This window comes from Danaus plexippus, chromosome 5 (assembly GCF_018135715.1).
Source record: "Danaus plexippus chromosome 5, MEX_DaPlex, whole genome shotgun sequence".
Lineage (NCBI taxonomy): Eukaryota > Metazoa > Arthropoda > Insecta > Lepidoptera > Nymphalidae > Danaus > Danaus plexippus.
The window spans coordinates 4,515,191-4,531,330 of NC_083539.1; the positions used below are offsets into that span (position 1 = coordinate 4,515,191).

At 28.1% G+C, this 16,140-nt stretch overlaps 1 protein-coding gene across 1 annotated transcript; it reads right to left on the reverse strand.

The window, feature by feature from the left end:
- Positions 1-9,580: 9,580 nt before the first annotated feature.
- Positions 9,581-12,599, reverse strand: LOC116769210 (uncharacterized). The gene is made up of 2 exons (XM_032660251.2): positions 12,307-12,599; positions 9,581-11,278 (listed from the first exon to the last, which is right to left on the reverse strand). Exons 1-2 carry the CDS (start codon positions 12,487-12,489, stop codon positions 11,138-11,140), a joined length of 324 nt encoding a protein of 107 aa, XP_032516142.1. The 5' UTR covers positions 12,490-12,599; the 3' UTR covers positions 9,581-11,137.
- Between the last annotated feature and the right edge of the window lie 3,541 nt (positions 12,600-16,140).

A 16,140-nucleotide genomic window follows, 5' to 3' on the forward strand; every position in this document is an offset into this window, starting at 1 on the left:
TAGTATCGTATATTTCCTGTATGAGCAAACAAAAAAAAAATGCAAAGTTAAATTAAAAAATATACAATATACGTGTACTTTCAAACACTTTAATCTTTATGTATGGATAGGTAATTATAATCAATTATTATACTTGTTATCCAAGTCGGCATCACCTTGTTATATTCTATATTGTTGCATTTTATTCGTTATAGCTTTGATTTATATGCATGGGTTCCAATAAATGATGCATAATTGGACCGGTATTTTTATTTTTAACATTTATAGGCCGTCCCATAATAAATCTTACTCATGTGAATCATAAAATCCTAAATGATGAATGGGAAATCGTATTTGGGCTTAAGTATGATAGACATTTCTTGTAGATAAACCTTAAAATGTGGAATTATATTAGGTTGATTTCGCAACAAAGATGTTAAAATGAAGTTCAGTCGTAATTTATAGTTTACGATTCACTTTTTTAATGTCCATGTAATAAAAGATAAGAATTAAACAAATAAATATTACCCTTTTATAATCACATTCCAGAGAATATGAAATGAACAACAAAATAATTCCATGTTTGCAAGTACAAACAAAAACAGAAAGCAAAACCTAACGTTCAGAGGTTATAATATAATTTTGCAGCATTGTTCCTTTGAAGTATTGTGCGTGCAAGGGAATCCTAGATGGCTAGGGGCAGTCGCTCGTAAAATTGCAGCGAACCTTGGGGGGACGTCTCAAGACGCCAGTGTATTCTTATACGTACAGTAAATAACAAAATATTAAATAAAACATATTGTTGTACCAAATTTTTCTTTTAAATGTTTTATTTCGTATAGAATTTTATTTATAATAATTATTAACAGTAATATTTTTATAGCTCCGTTTTGTTTTCACAAGTACATATTATTTATAGAGAAAACATTTAATAAATAGAATATAAGTGTATATATATATTTTTTGTTTTAATAGAGATTTCAACGGAAGCTCTTTATACTTATATTTTCAATATACTGTTCAACAAAGAATCAACCCGGACAACCTTAACAAAGTCGAGGGCGCGGGGTCGTAAACTTCCCCTTGCACGCCGACACTCACTTTCCTACATTTACACACGTTCGATTCAATACGAGAACCAGACCTCAAATAATTTTGTTGCAACTTAATTTTCATATACTGAGATCAGTCTTTTCATAGTTATCGAAACATACATACATTACTTTCTTTGCTTGTTAGGACAGACGTAATAGAAATTAAAATAGTTGAAGATATTTTAGACGACTTCCTGCTATGTACTGTGAACATGACGCGAGCAGAAGAACAACGAGGTATTGTCATCTATAATAATTACAGCTGTGTCAAAAATTAAAATATCTATTTTTTGTCTCATACTTTAATTTTTTTAATTTACGTTTAAATAATCAAATTATACTGTGTGGTTTTCCAGAAGTTACTTTAACTTATATAATACTCAGAAATACACGCATATGGATATTTACAAGATCTGATTATAGCCAACACACACAAACAAACGTTACAGTTATAATAATCTAATAACATATACTTTGTATTAATTTCTCTTGAAACATAAATTAATGTTTTCTTGTTCCTCTTTTTAATTAGATCTGTAGGCTTGTGTTATTAATTATTTTCCATCAAAATTAATTTCGCTGATCCTTCGGGACCTGTAATAAAAAAGTAACTTTTATCATAAGTTCAAAAAATTTACAACGTTCGTTTTTCACATAAATTAAATTTCCACTACTAAGGTATTTCCGACATGAAAAATGTCTTCTCTGTTCGCTACTTATATTTTAATAAAATTTTGAAAAATTTCCCTAGTGGCTGACGTCAGATATTTTAGTTTGGACTTCACTTTGGTTAAAGAATAAAATGAGTGGAACTTTAAATTTATTGCTAGACTCCCTACAAAAAAAGGTGGATATTCGGGTATCTAACTTTTCTGTCAAATGTTGCACTATTATAAGAAATAATGTACGTATAGAGGCCATATATATGTTTTCATCTAAACGATTTTTGTAATATATATTCTGCTCTAAAATTTAAAACGCATTACACTGACCCTTATACAGCTTCTTGATAGGCGTTCATCTACCCTATTCTATATACATATGTATGTCATTTATTTGACGTGGCTGTAGTGGACTTATTATACTTTAAGTATTTCTCTTAAGAATAACAAATATTATTTTTATTTATTTATTATTTATGATTTATTTAATCATAAAAATCACACAGAGAAACTGTTTTCAATATTTAATATATATTTTTAATATCTTTTTATCATATTGTTATTACTCTTACATAATAAATTCCATTTCAGTAAAGAATTTATTTAGTTATATATTTTTATCAGTATATCGCTATTTATTGTAAGGGATAATCTATTAGCTGGGGACTTATCAGGATTTATGTCCCTTAATTATCTTTTAATTGACAATTCATAATTACAGTCCACATATGGTGATCACAGATCTCATACCTTAAGTTATTGTCTATAGTGAGACAATTAATCATTTGTATATAAAGATCTGGTAGTAATAGTACATATATATACATATTTGTTACATATTTTATACTTAAAACAAAATGTATACATGTTTACATTATTATACTTACTTATACCAGAAATAAAATTAGAACATAATAAATCAATTTACTTCAATGAAGTAACATCGAATGAGATTAGTTTTTTATGAAACAACGATTAGGAACTTGTTTAGTGATAATAAAGCCACAGATAGTGTTAAAATGATTGTTATGAATACTATTTACCTACTTACGATATTTGCCAAAAATAAATCTTAAATATGCTTGTTTCATAACAATATTTTATGGTATTTAAATATGAAATAATTAGTCTAAAGACGTTGTCTCGTAATTAGCCAGCATTTGTATTTCAGAGGCTTATTCAGCTTTTAATTAAGAGAATGTTTCACGGAGTCCCGGTTAGGTAGCTTTTACGAGCATTTAATTAATAATGTAATCAAGAATTATATTCAGTTTCATAATAACTATGAATCTCATTATCTTAATTGGTGAAGCGCTATTCTTAGAATTTCATCTCCCAAAATTGGAATACAGTTTTATGAGTACTTTGTTTTTTACTTATTTACATTAGAACTGTTAGTCACAAAATACCAAGAGCTCTACCTTAAATAACATTAGTAAGTATTTTAGATGGCTGTATTCATACACTTTTTGTTTTCAAAATGATTTTGTTTCATAAACAAAATACTAAGTATATAAAAAAAAAACAAACGAGTTATTAATCGTTAAGCATTTACGCGAGGTTCAAAGGAAGATATCTATTTTTATATAGCGAGAACAAATTTTGTTATTCAGTGTGGGTGTTTATTAATAGCATAAAAGCATCAAACTTTCATAACCCATATAGTGGGTATAAATTAAAACATTTCTGACATTTGTTGTTCAGTCTAAAAGTTTTTAAACATCGTCGGTCCGTTTTGTAGTTTCAATAGATGTAAAGATATGTACATATGTATCATAAGGTTGGGTAATAAAATTCAGTGCTTACCACATAGACAGTGAGAACCGCACTATTATTACTACATTCAATAAAATTATTTTAATTTCAATGTTGAATACATCTCCATGCTAAAATGCTAAATTTTAATGAAGGATAAAAATATAAAAAATATTTCTGTAAAGCCACACTGTGTGTATACGCTTTTATGAACTCTAAATATCATCAACGGAATTCTCACTCGCAATTATAAAGTGTCATTTCTAATTAGAAACGGTTTGGATACGTTTACAGCTGCCACTCATCTTTTTATGGCGCGGGCGTTAGTTTATTTTTTATATCTACAAATTTTAGTTACTTCCTATTTAAAAAAGCTATATTTCAAATTATAGTGAAATTTTATGTTGCATGATATTTTATTTCAAATCGAGTTTTAGATCATTATGTTTGAAGAAATTTTGATATCAAAATTTATTAGTTTCAAAATTTCTAGTAAGTATATATTTAGTAATTATTATATTTAAATCGTAAAAAAAATATTTACTAACTTATTTTTTACCTAAAAAACTTTTAAACACATTGTTAAAGTAGGAATATATTTCCCAGACCAAACGTTTTAGGTGATCATTAATCTGCGTTTAGCGCCTGATTGTTAATACAATATTTTAATAACTCTGTATAAAAACGAAGTTTAGGCTAAAATAGTTGTAAAAAAATCTTAATGCCTCCGAACATTTGAAATAAACGGTAATCATAGTGAGCAGACTAGAGATTTGATATGTATTGTTGCATATGTACATCACTAACATTAAAAGGATTAATTAATTCACGAACCATAATCATAGGAGCATTATTATAATAATCTGTTTAGTATAATCATATTACGGTATTACGTGCCGTTTGTTAAGGGTTTAATGGAAACAGATTTATTTGATATACCTACAACAAACATAGTCGATGTAATAGAAAATCATTACTACGTACCCACGCTAGGGTATTTCCAGGTAAGTACATTATGATTTTGTTTTGTTAAGGTTTCTTTTATTGTTTACTTCCATTAAATGTTAAAATTTTTGCTTAAGTGCGATTACACAAGTTTGTGTTTGGAAGAGTTAGGAAAAATGTTAAAAATTACGATTTTCACTACGAATTCTCTTAAAATTTGTTAAAACAAAAACTCAAATAATTTCACTCTGGACGCTGTAGTGTAGACTTATACATAGACATTTTTTGAGAGTATACAGCAGAAAAATAAAGGAAAACATTGTTACTTGTTCATAAATATATTTTTTCAACAAAGGTAGACATTTCAAAATACCGGGATTTGATATAGCAAAAAGGTGAGAATTCAAACGTTTGTTCAGAATGATTTATGAACAAGAAAAATGGGAACCCTTCTAGTCCATCTGGTCAGGGTTATGTTACAGCTAACATATTGCTACCCGCTACAAAAATAGTTAAAGTAATCTTATGAAGGTATTTGTGCATGTAGATGATTTTTTAAACATAGAAAAAGTTACTTAATTTTTTGAGGATAAAAGGACAAAGGTAATTTGTAACTTTTTAAACGTATCTTGAAAATTATGTTGAATATGAACCAAAGTTTTTGTTTCAGGCATTTGAAGACAATTTAATATATTTTTCTATTAGAGATATTGCATAACAATTTTTATTTCTTTATTCTATAACCCTCTATACCATTTACAATCATTTGTATGTACGAGATATTCCCGTTGCTAGGAAACATTCCCCCAAAAACCCTTCGTCAAGTTTCATAGAGTGTTTCGTGATCGCATTGCGAATGAAGAAAGAATCTCCGTAAATTATAATTATGGAGGCAAAGAAAACGAAAAACTGCTAATTAGGTATCTGAGAAACCGGTAAGGAATAACAAAACCATTAAACATTATTCATTTAAATAAAACGAATATATTTTCGGATATACTACGCGGATTTTAATAAAATCCACGTAGTATATTTTTATATATATTACATCCGCGGATTATGATTTTATTATAATCCGCGGATTTAATTAAAATATATTAGTTTCATTTAAATTAATAATACTCGCGAAGCTCTTAGATCTCACCATTAAACAGTATGCCTACAAGTACATATTAAAGTATAAAAATAATTTCGAAGCGTTAAATGGTTTTCACTCTGTTCGTTTTATGGTTTGCAGGAATAATGTGTTAGATTGAAATACGTAGAAATTTTATAAAACTTATGACTTATAAACATATTATAAACGTGCATGTATGTAAAAGTATAAAAGGTTTGAGACGTAAATAATTCATAAAGAATTACATCCTTAGATAAAGGTGTAAAGACCGGTATAAATCTGTCACGACATAAACACAAGCTAGACTTTGAAACTTCGTCTGTATGCAAAACAGTTTCAAGCACTGTCTGCGTACACTCTTAACCAAATTTCACTTTCTCTTTGTGAGCAAAGCTTTTTATAATGAGAGCATTCAGAGTGCTTCTAAATGAGCATATATTTTTTAAACGGCTATAAAATTATCTGTAAATTATAAACACTTGCCACTAATTAAAAAATAATGATTATATATATGATTTTTTATACTCAGATTATTATCATTGCATGTATCCTAACAAATCCTTTTATTATTAATCTCACACCAATAGAAGATTTTGCATAATGTTTCCTATACATCTTTTTATTTTTTAAGGTAAGAAGGTTTTTGTAGAATTGATTTTCACTATTTTATTTAAAACATCCTAATTTGTTTAATGAAACGTAATGTAGGTCTTTTTAGTTGAGTTAACAGATTGGCAAGAGTGACAGCAACAAAAAAGCAGCAAGTTAAGTACAAGCCTACTGTAATAATGGCTAGGTTTCTTCTTTTCTTCTCGTAATTTCATAATTAATGACTATCTATCACATGTATAGTTGAAATATCAATAAAAATACCTAAAAATGTTCATAAGAGCTACCAAATCGGTAAAAATATAACATATTCCTATTTATATTCATGTTTCATCAATATCTCGAACCAATTTAGCAGCTTTGTGTAAACATCTTAATTCCAAAAGATTTACAACACGCTGTTTTCTCAGTCATTCGTCCGTAGTAAAAGGAAAGAGTTCTAACAACACACACTGAAATGGAATGGCCCGCCCTAAGGATCAACAGTAACTGTTTTATTACTTCGGTCGGGAGTAAAGTTTCCCAGTTTTTATTATTTTCAAATAACTTCTTGTCTACTTTGACCCATTAAGTTAATTTGACCTATCATATGTTTTTAGGTGGGATTCTTATATTTTATATAAAATCTTTCCCTCGCCAGCTCTCTCGTGTTGGTCCTGTATTTTGTGCATATACGGTATTAAATATAAATATATAATATTATATTTATATATATGTATCCATAGCCATATTATTGTCAAAATTCGGTAGGTTTAGAATTCTCTCCAGGTTTTCTTTTATTATTTTACATAGAACATTACTCCTCTTTATATTGAACAGAAAAATAATACAAGGTCAGTGTTTAATTCATACAATTTATTTCTTTGATATTATTTTTCACTTATAGGTAAATTTTTTGTAATCATATTCATGTGTGAATATTTTCAAACAAAAAGAATTTCCTGTAAGTAAAATAAAAATGTGTTGTCACCATAATATATTGAGTAGATATTTTTAATATCACTTGTTCACAAAAACCAAAAATCATAATTTTTATAAGGCATTTTTTTAGACAAATTTTGTCTAATGTTGAAGTAGGTTTTTATTTTAGGTAGTACTTTATAAAAAAAGTAATGTCGAACCAATATTTGTAATAGAACAATTTTACAATGAAAATCAATTAGATATTTATTGCCAGTGAAGAGAAGTTCAACCATATTGTTTAAGTCATGGGGTCCTGATCGAACATCTATCAAGTAAAGCCAAGGGTTTCGCGGTGAAACAAACGAGCGAATTAGTCTTCCTGACTGAGCCTGATTGATGGACGGTTACGCAATTAACTTTTAACAAAATCCCTGGAAACAATTTGGTGAATAAATTAATAAAGGACGTCAGTACTAATTATAGTCACAGCAGCCGACGTATATTTTATGAGAAAAATTTATCAATTTCATAATGATAAACACAGATTTTGTATGAAATTTTTATGTAAGGAATGATTTAGTAGCTTAATACCCTCCTCTTGGTCATTGCTGACAGTATATTATATTTGACTCTTTAATTATTAAAACCCATAATACACACAAATGCTTCTGTATGGCTTTACTCCAATTGACAATTGGTTTTTATTATCCGTTTGTGACGTTATATGCTTGTTTCCGAATATCAATTAACAAGTAATGTACTTATTACGTAACAGATCAAGACCGAATAGCATTTGTCAATGAACATATTTCAAATGGAGATATTTTCGAATCAAAATAATATGGTTTAATATAAAGTTTAATTAATCGTTTTGACACAAATTTTGTTAATAGTTTTTTCAAGTTGTCTAAATAAGGTCAGTTTGTTTTAAATATTCAACATTTCATACATATAATGTAACATATAAGTGTCTCATTTCAATATTAAATATTTGTGTCTAAAACTTCTAATTTTATTTTGTTGTATAAAATCTTTATTTATTTTTAGAAAGAATCGTTTATAGGAGCAATATCGTTTCCTTACTTTAACGAAATAGGCGTCCTCTACTCAGAAACTCTTTCGAATTTACCTTTATACGAAACTTGGGCCAAATTTTATACAACTTTGGTAAAATCCTACCTTGCAAAAATAGCTCTTATTAAAACGTAATAAAGTTTCAATTTCTGTATACCGACAATTCCGATTGTATTGTAAAAGAGGTTGTATTATTGGAAATTCCTGAATGTCCGGGCTTTCAACTGATATCGGATGTCGACAGTTGCAGCGATTTCAGAACTGTCTAAATACGTTCGTGCTTTCAGCTACGTGACTTTGAATGTTTTTTAGAAGATTTTCCAATTCCTTGGAATGGATTTAGGTTCGTATTAAATTTAATTGCTGGCAATCCATCACAACAAGTAATTTCATTATTTACCATATGTAATTAAAACTGATAACCACTTTATAAATAATTGGTATTGCAAAATTGTACGAGTATAAACAAACCAATACAGTTAATTACTACAAAATATTTAAATGAAACAAAATATTATAAAAATATAGAAATTGTTTCAGTTTCTTTTATATTTCGATAAAGACTTTATACGTCATTTGTAAATCTTTTTGAGGATTATGCGTAAATGTCATAGCAAAGTGGAAAGTGTCATAAAACAAAGTGTCGGTTATTACATTAATAACTAAGGACCACAAAAACCCAACCCTTTTTGTTTATCCCTTGGGAACGCTGCAGCATCCTGTGATGAAACCGCGAATGGATGTATACACATAGTTAGATGAAAGAAAATGATTTTCATGATATATATTTTAATTTTTATTTTATATCATTATCATATTATTATGTATGTATTGAGTATTGTGAATGTAATATCCATCTATGAATTTGATAATAAGTTAGCCTAATATTGGATAATAGTATATTAAAACAAAATGTAGTTTTTATTATTTAGTACAAAATAGATAAAACATTTACAGACTTAAAATATATTCTAAGACTACTGTATACTTAAGAGTATATTAAAATGTCATATCCATTTTTCTAACTCAACGATTGACCACTGTCGGTTTGTCTGATTTATTAGGAGCGCCTTCCGCAAAAACCTGGCATCGCAGCTATTTTCGTTTGTTTGAAATATATTTTCCTTTTCCATTAATACTATTAAAGTTTTTTCTTTCACATATATCATGAGTTTCATCTCGCTCAGAGCTAAAACGGATTGAAAATTATTGCTGTAATAAATCTTACATATTGGCTATATGATGCTGCATGCTGTGCTCGGTCTTTATCAATGTCATAAATCGTAGTTATAGTTGGTATAATAATTGATATAAAGAAGTAGTGTATTCATAAGTCATTAGTATTGATAATTGCAAAATCAGTTACAGTCAACACAAGAAAATCATCTAACGGAGAGACTTTTGCAGTCAAGGTTTAGGTATCATAATAAAAATAGGCAGAATGTCATTGAAATACTATATTTATTCATATGCACACAGTACACTGTTACTATATAATAAAATGCTTTATGGCCTAATAATAATTATAAACAGTACTATACATATACATATGCTGATATTACAAAAATAGAAACTTTACAAACAAAATCTATTCATAAATTCAAACTTCATAGTCCATCTCTACAATTGAGCTGAATCATCAGAATCGCTACTAACAATATATTTACTATTAATATGTTTTGGTTTAGTTACTTGACAGATATGCTATTTAATGAGCTATGATAAAGTATTACTGTCCAATTTAGAATGCACTTCACTTGCAAAATCCCTGGTGACAGTCATCGCATTGATTGAGTTGAATAACAAGAACTAATTAATGTGTCATATAAAATTCTATAACTATGTCATTGTCATAAAAAAATAATGACAGCATAGTTGTAAACGTCGAAATATAACACCGACTTTGAAGATATATTGCTTATATTATATGAAGCTAATGGAAGCTATACAATAAAAAAAAATGTATTTTAACCTGGGTTTTAAAAATATGTACATATTAAAATGAAAACAATGCAACAATGGAATAGAATGTTTCCCTCCTGCGGTTAGCCATTTAAACAACATGTGCTCAAATATACATACGATCCTTATGTGAAACGTTGCTTTAGATTTGATACCACAGCCCGCTGACCAGATTATACATAATATGTAGCGCTAATGAGCTTTATATAAACTGGCGTATAACTGAAAACATATATATATGTTGTCCAATATTAGCGAGGGAGAATGAATTTATTTATACTATTTTGCATAATAACTTGTCCTATTTTAGTATGAAGCCCAAACAATAATAAAAAATATTAACATACTACCCTTAACATTAATTATATACAAGAAAATATTTAACAAAGATATGAAAGAACATATTGTGCAAGAACAGAAATAGTTGTCTTAAAGATAACTTAGTCTAACAATAGTCTATACAATAACATAATAATGAATTTCAACTTAAGCAACGGGGACTCTTTTCAATAATCTTTAAATGAAATATATTACAGATATTTTGTATTCCATAATCGGGCAAATATACTTTTACGATAATAGTATTACATCTCCTCAATAGTGAACGTGACGCTTGAGACGTAGATGTAAACGAAATTTTATAGACATCAAAAATGTAAACCTTCTTATCATTAGTACTTCTCACTTCTGAGTAATCAAAAGTGTTAATGAGTAACTGTTCTGTTACACCCTCTGATTCTTGATCAATAAATAGGAAAGCTGCGATTTTAAATAATAAAATTGATTATATGATTACATAAGCTAAACTATTAACCGGAATTATTTTCGAAAAAGATTTTTTTTTAATAAATCTATTTTATATATTTGTAATAAAATTGAATGCTTTTTTCATAGCCAAAATTTTTTTTATCTTAAATTAATATCCGATTACATAATGGTTCATTGAAATGCAATCAACTTTTATGATCGCTTTAATTTTGAGTACTTCTTTTTTTCATGAAAATATAAATCTTTATTCTACTTATTTATTATCCTATTCAGACGTAAATCTCAACTTCAAAGTTAAGCGGGTGATGTCTTTGGCTCTTCATCCTCACTGTGACGTAAGAAAATCCAACTCCACCGTCGGTAATGTTTGCGCTAGCATGTGAGAAATCATTATCTATTGCAGCAACTCCCTGAAAATAATATATTATTGAATTATTTTTTTATGCTAGTAACATTTTCAACAGTACCTACTTCCGTTAGACATATATTGGTTTTTTAAAACCTTACATCTTTTACAATAATGAAATCCACATTTTATAAATATCTTATTTTCTTTTTTAGTGCAAATAATGATTTTAAATAGATAATGAATCATTACCAGTTACATCCTAAACCCAGAATACATTAAAGTCACACAAAACAGTTAATATTGGTTATCTACTCTATCTATTTATTATAAAAGACTATGTTCGTGCTGTTTCCAGATTTCTATATTTACTCAAGCAGAATTAGAAACTTTATCTAAAAATCAAAACAAAACACTTGCCAAAGCATTCAATATATGAATTTTATTAGTCTACTGTGTAGCGATATGGAACAAGGTCAATCTGATAAAATGGTTCTTTTTAATATTTCTGTAAAAAATAGTTATATTTATCGATTCCTAAACAGTTTGAAATATAAATTGCGCCACAGCATAAGGAGTGCTAATTAAAAACATTAATTAATGTATACCTGGAATGCATGATTTCCTTTTGCAATAGTATTTTATGACTAGCAATATGGTTTTTCAGATAAGTGAAATACATGGTACACGGCATTGACTTTTTGTTGTATTCTATGCCTACAGTTTATAAAAACATAAATGTAATGCTCCGACAAAATCGGTATCTTTATATTGATAACCTGTTATAACCGGTTTTCGCAAACTTATTTTGTTATATTTAATACTCAAAACAATCTGCTGGATCGTGGTCAAAATTTTTATGTTTGTTATTTCATCTCAAGTATATTAAATTTGAATTTATCTGTTTGTCATTAAAAATAGGTTCATTAAAATTTTGTGACGTCAATTACTTTATGTATTGTGTTGAGATGACGAAATTTTAATAACAATTATAAAAACCTTAAATACATTCAAATTGATTGATAAACGTATCGTTACATTTTATTTTTAAATTCTTTAAATACCCTCATATATAAAACTGATCTCACTCACCTTAATGATTCTATTCTCTGGATCTTTATACGTCAGGACTTTAATTCTCTTTTTAAATGGTATCGCAAAATCCTTGACCCTCTGGTGGAAGACCATTTTTCTATGAACTGTGTCACCGATTATCATATCGAAGCTCTCACAAAGCACAAAACACAGAAACAAAACTAGAAACAAAAGCCGCATGGTTTCATAATATAGATATTAAAAGACGGGGTGTCATTTTACATAGGTTTGTGCACAACGACCGGTCAACGTCAAATGACTAATGTAGACGATAACCTTTTGTGTCGATTGTAAACAGTCTGTTTGACGTTCCTCTAGTAAAATAATATTTAAATATGATTTTTAGAAACATCTTCTGGAAGATCAATTATCATAACTTACTTTGATCACATTAGTTTATCTAGATCATACAGATATAATGGTTTGTTTATTTGCTCTGTTTAAAACAATTGACAATGAATTTATTGTACTGGTTGGAATGCAAATGATGCTTCATCAAAATAACTCGTCAAATATCTCTTTCATTTCATGCATATTGCCGGAGCGAATGGTCGTCCAAAGGTGTACTAATATTTATAAAATATTGTATACTCGTACGTATGCGACATAAAACACAAAGTGTAAAAAAGTTAGAATAATTTTATGTTACGAGTATTATGTGTTGTTATCTACACAAAATTGTATACATATCATTTTATAAATACAATCATGAAAATAAATACAATTTCTTTAAAACGACGAAAGTGGTCTCCCCAATTACATATTTGGTTGTGAATACAGAAAATTCTCTCATAATTAACATTTTCGTCGTTTCTCAGAAACATCCGACAAAAGAAATGACTTTTTTACTTAACATTTAATTGACGAAATATTTTAAAACCATTATTTTGAGAATGTCGTTACTATAATATATATTACAGTCATTTGTTAGTTATCTTTTTGACAGAAAGATTAATAATTCAACTTCTCAGAGAGTGACAGGAAAATTTAAAAAGTTTTCGTGACGAACCGAAAGCGGTAATTTGATAATCTCGAAATGTCTTTAGAAATGTATTTCTACATTATATTTTTTATAACTGTTGGACCTATGTACCTTCACAAATAATGAGCAGTAAAAATAAAATTGATGACGTCAGCATTTTTTATCTACGGAAAATAAAAATGGAACCAAAGGTATATTACCATTAATTATTAAGCTATAAGTTATATAAAAAAAAAAAACTAACTAAGCCCAGCTGCATTAATTTAATGTTCCAAAATATTTTGATCTATTTTTTATCTTAAATATTATGTGCCAAATACATAAACAGTAATTATTTGTCACTATTTCGGTGGCAATTTGGGTTTTTGGATCGAAATAATATTATTTCAATTTATTAATTTATGCTCTCAGTTCTTTTTCAGAAAAGGGTTGAATGATTGCTTTTATTTTGATTAATCACCTCTGACCGCACCCTGTCTCTATATAACAAACCTTTTGTTTGCGTTCAAATAAAGTAATTTAAGAAAACAATTATTATAAAGCAGTCACGAATATAAGTCACGTAGTATGAGTTATATTTTACAATTTTATTTGTATATATAAATTTAAATGACGTCATTTATATTATTTTTATAGAATTAAAAGAAGCATTCAACTATTTGATACGGATAAAAAAACTATTGACTACGATCGAGAACCTTAAAATACGTTGTCAATTAATACGAGTCGTAATATCTCTTATTTTGTGTTTAATAAAATAACATTGTCATTAATTTAAACTTAATACATACAGTCACCGAAAACTATTAAAGAAAATATTCGAGAAAAAAGTGTGCTTACTACTGAATTACACAAAAACTTCTTTTTAAACTTTTAATTATAAGCGAAATTCAGAAATACGATAAAAAATCAAATAGCCTCTTGTATACAATACCACAGTTCGCGTTAACAGTACAGTCATAAAAAACGGAAATATTTTATTTACGATTTACCGAGGTGTGTTTCTCCTATATAAAATTTATCTTTATTTTTTTAGCATCTATTCGCATGTACTGTGAGCAATGAAAGGTATTTTACACAAACTATACCATCTAAACCTAGTCCCTGAATCATTATGGATTAATTTTTCAGCACTGAATTCTATATTATTCAAAAATAAACGGAGGGTATGGAGATTTCATGCTTGTTCATGGATCACTAATGTCCATTCATCTTCAATAAGGTTCTGATAGTATGAAAGAAATTATTTACTATCTTCTTCTATTCGAGTTTATGTATATAGTTTTATTCTAATAAAACAAAATAAGTTTCGTTCAAAAGAAAACATACATCGACACAGATAACTCGAGGAAAATCTCGACTCGAATCAGAAAATCCCCGCTCTATATAAGGCTTCTCGAATACTCTTGCAATGCACGATCCGAACAGTAATACCAACTGTTCTAAAACTAAAAGGCTTGAGGCTAAGCTTTTTGGATTTAATGGATATCCAAGGCTTAATTGTTCCACACTTTGTGCATGTTATTAAAATTAAATCCTAGAGAATCTAATTGAATTTATACGCTTTCTATATAATTTATTTATAGTTGTATTATTTTAATACTTATAGATGATATGGCCTATTCGATCTATAATTGCATTAATCTGACGAAGAAGTTTAGTACAAAATAGCTGCATTTCATTTGATGATTGTCATTATCGAAATTCCAAAATTCACTTCTTATCCCCACATCGAAACTCTATATATACTAGGCGTCCCTACAACGCCAATAAAACTATGGCCGAACTTATATTAATTTAAGCATACCCTCATGTATTTTTCGAAACGATGAGTTAACAGATGTTCAAAAATGTCCATAGCTAAAAACTGTTTGTGACCAATTATATTTATTAAAAAAGTCTTTATTTTTAGTATGCAGGATCCCTTTTTAGAGTAAATAAAATGTAGCGACTGTTGCTCACGACGGATTCTTTTTTCATTGCTCTTCGGTGATATATCCCGTCTATCCGAAGGAGTATTGGGATTTTCGTTTTAAATATCCCCATTCGTTTTGCGCTGTTATTTTTTATTGTCGTTTTACGTGCAGGATTTATTTTTAACAATCCTCTCCGATACAATTCAGAAAAAAAATCCCGAAAATGGTGTTCTTAAACTTATTACTTTCCACTTCTTTTAAAAGCTCTTTAAAATTAGTCGTAAAGAAACTTTTTAAATTATGTTACTTAAGAAAAGTTAGAATGAAGAATCCGGATTCAAAGCGTAGAAAGTATGTATACTTTCATATTTTAATGAATGAGTATTTTCATATAAATTGATGTAGATAATTTGGATGTATAATAACACTAGTATTGTTTCTTTGAAACTGTGTACATACTAGCCATTACTAAATAAATCACAGAAATATATATACATATATTGTATTTCAACTTGGAATGAGTGACATAAAAGATGTAGAGTTTCATTTCAGTTTAATGTATATTGTACATACGTAAGTCAGTCTCGCAGTGATGTATGACGAATCAATACATTCCTGTGTACAGTTCAGGTGCACTATCGCGTCGGTAAATTGCATTTTTTATATTTTATTTGGAACGGAATGAATTCTTTTTAATCTATCTAAGATTTGAAAATAAAAAAAAATAAATAAAAGCTTTTGTCCTGTGTATTTTAAAGGGTTATATAGTATTATGGTATAAAAAGAAGTAATTTAAAATAACGAAAAACATTTGCTCATTATATGTTCAGTACCCACTTGAATCGTATTCCGAGAATGAGTTTTTAATAAGATTTACATCATTAAAAAAAGTATCTAATATGTAATTTGTTTTTCAAGCGTGAAAAAGAAAAA

Bases quoted from the DNA above. Each gene is read 5' to 3' on its own strand.
- LOC116769210 (XM_032660251.2), bottom strand. From the start codon at position 12,489: ATGCGGCTTTTGTTTCTAGTTTTGTTTCTGTGTTTTGTGCTTTGTGAG. The intron at 11,279-12,306 runs GTGAGTGAGATC...TATTATTTTCAG, and splicing joins CAGAGAATAGAATCATTAAG to GGAGTTGCTGCAATAGATAA.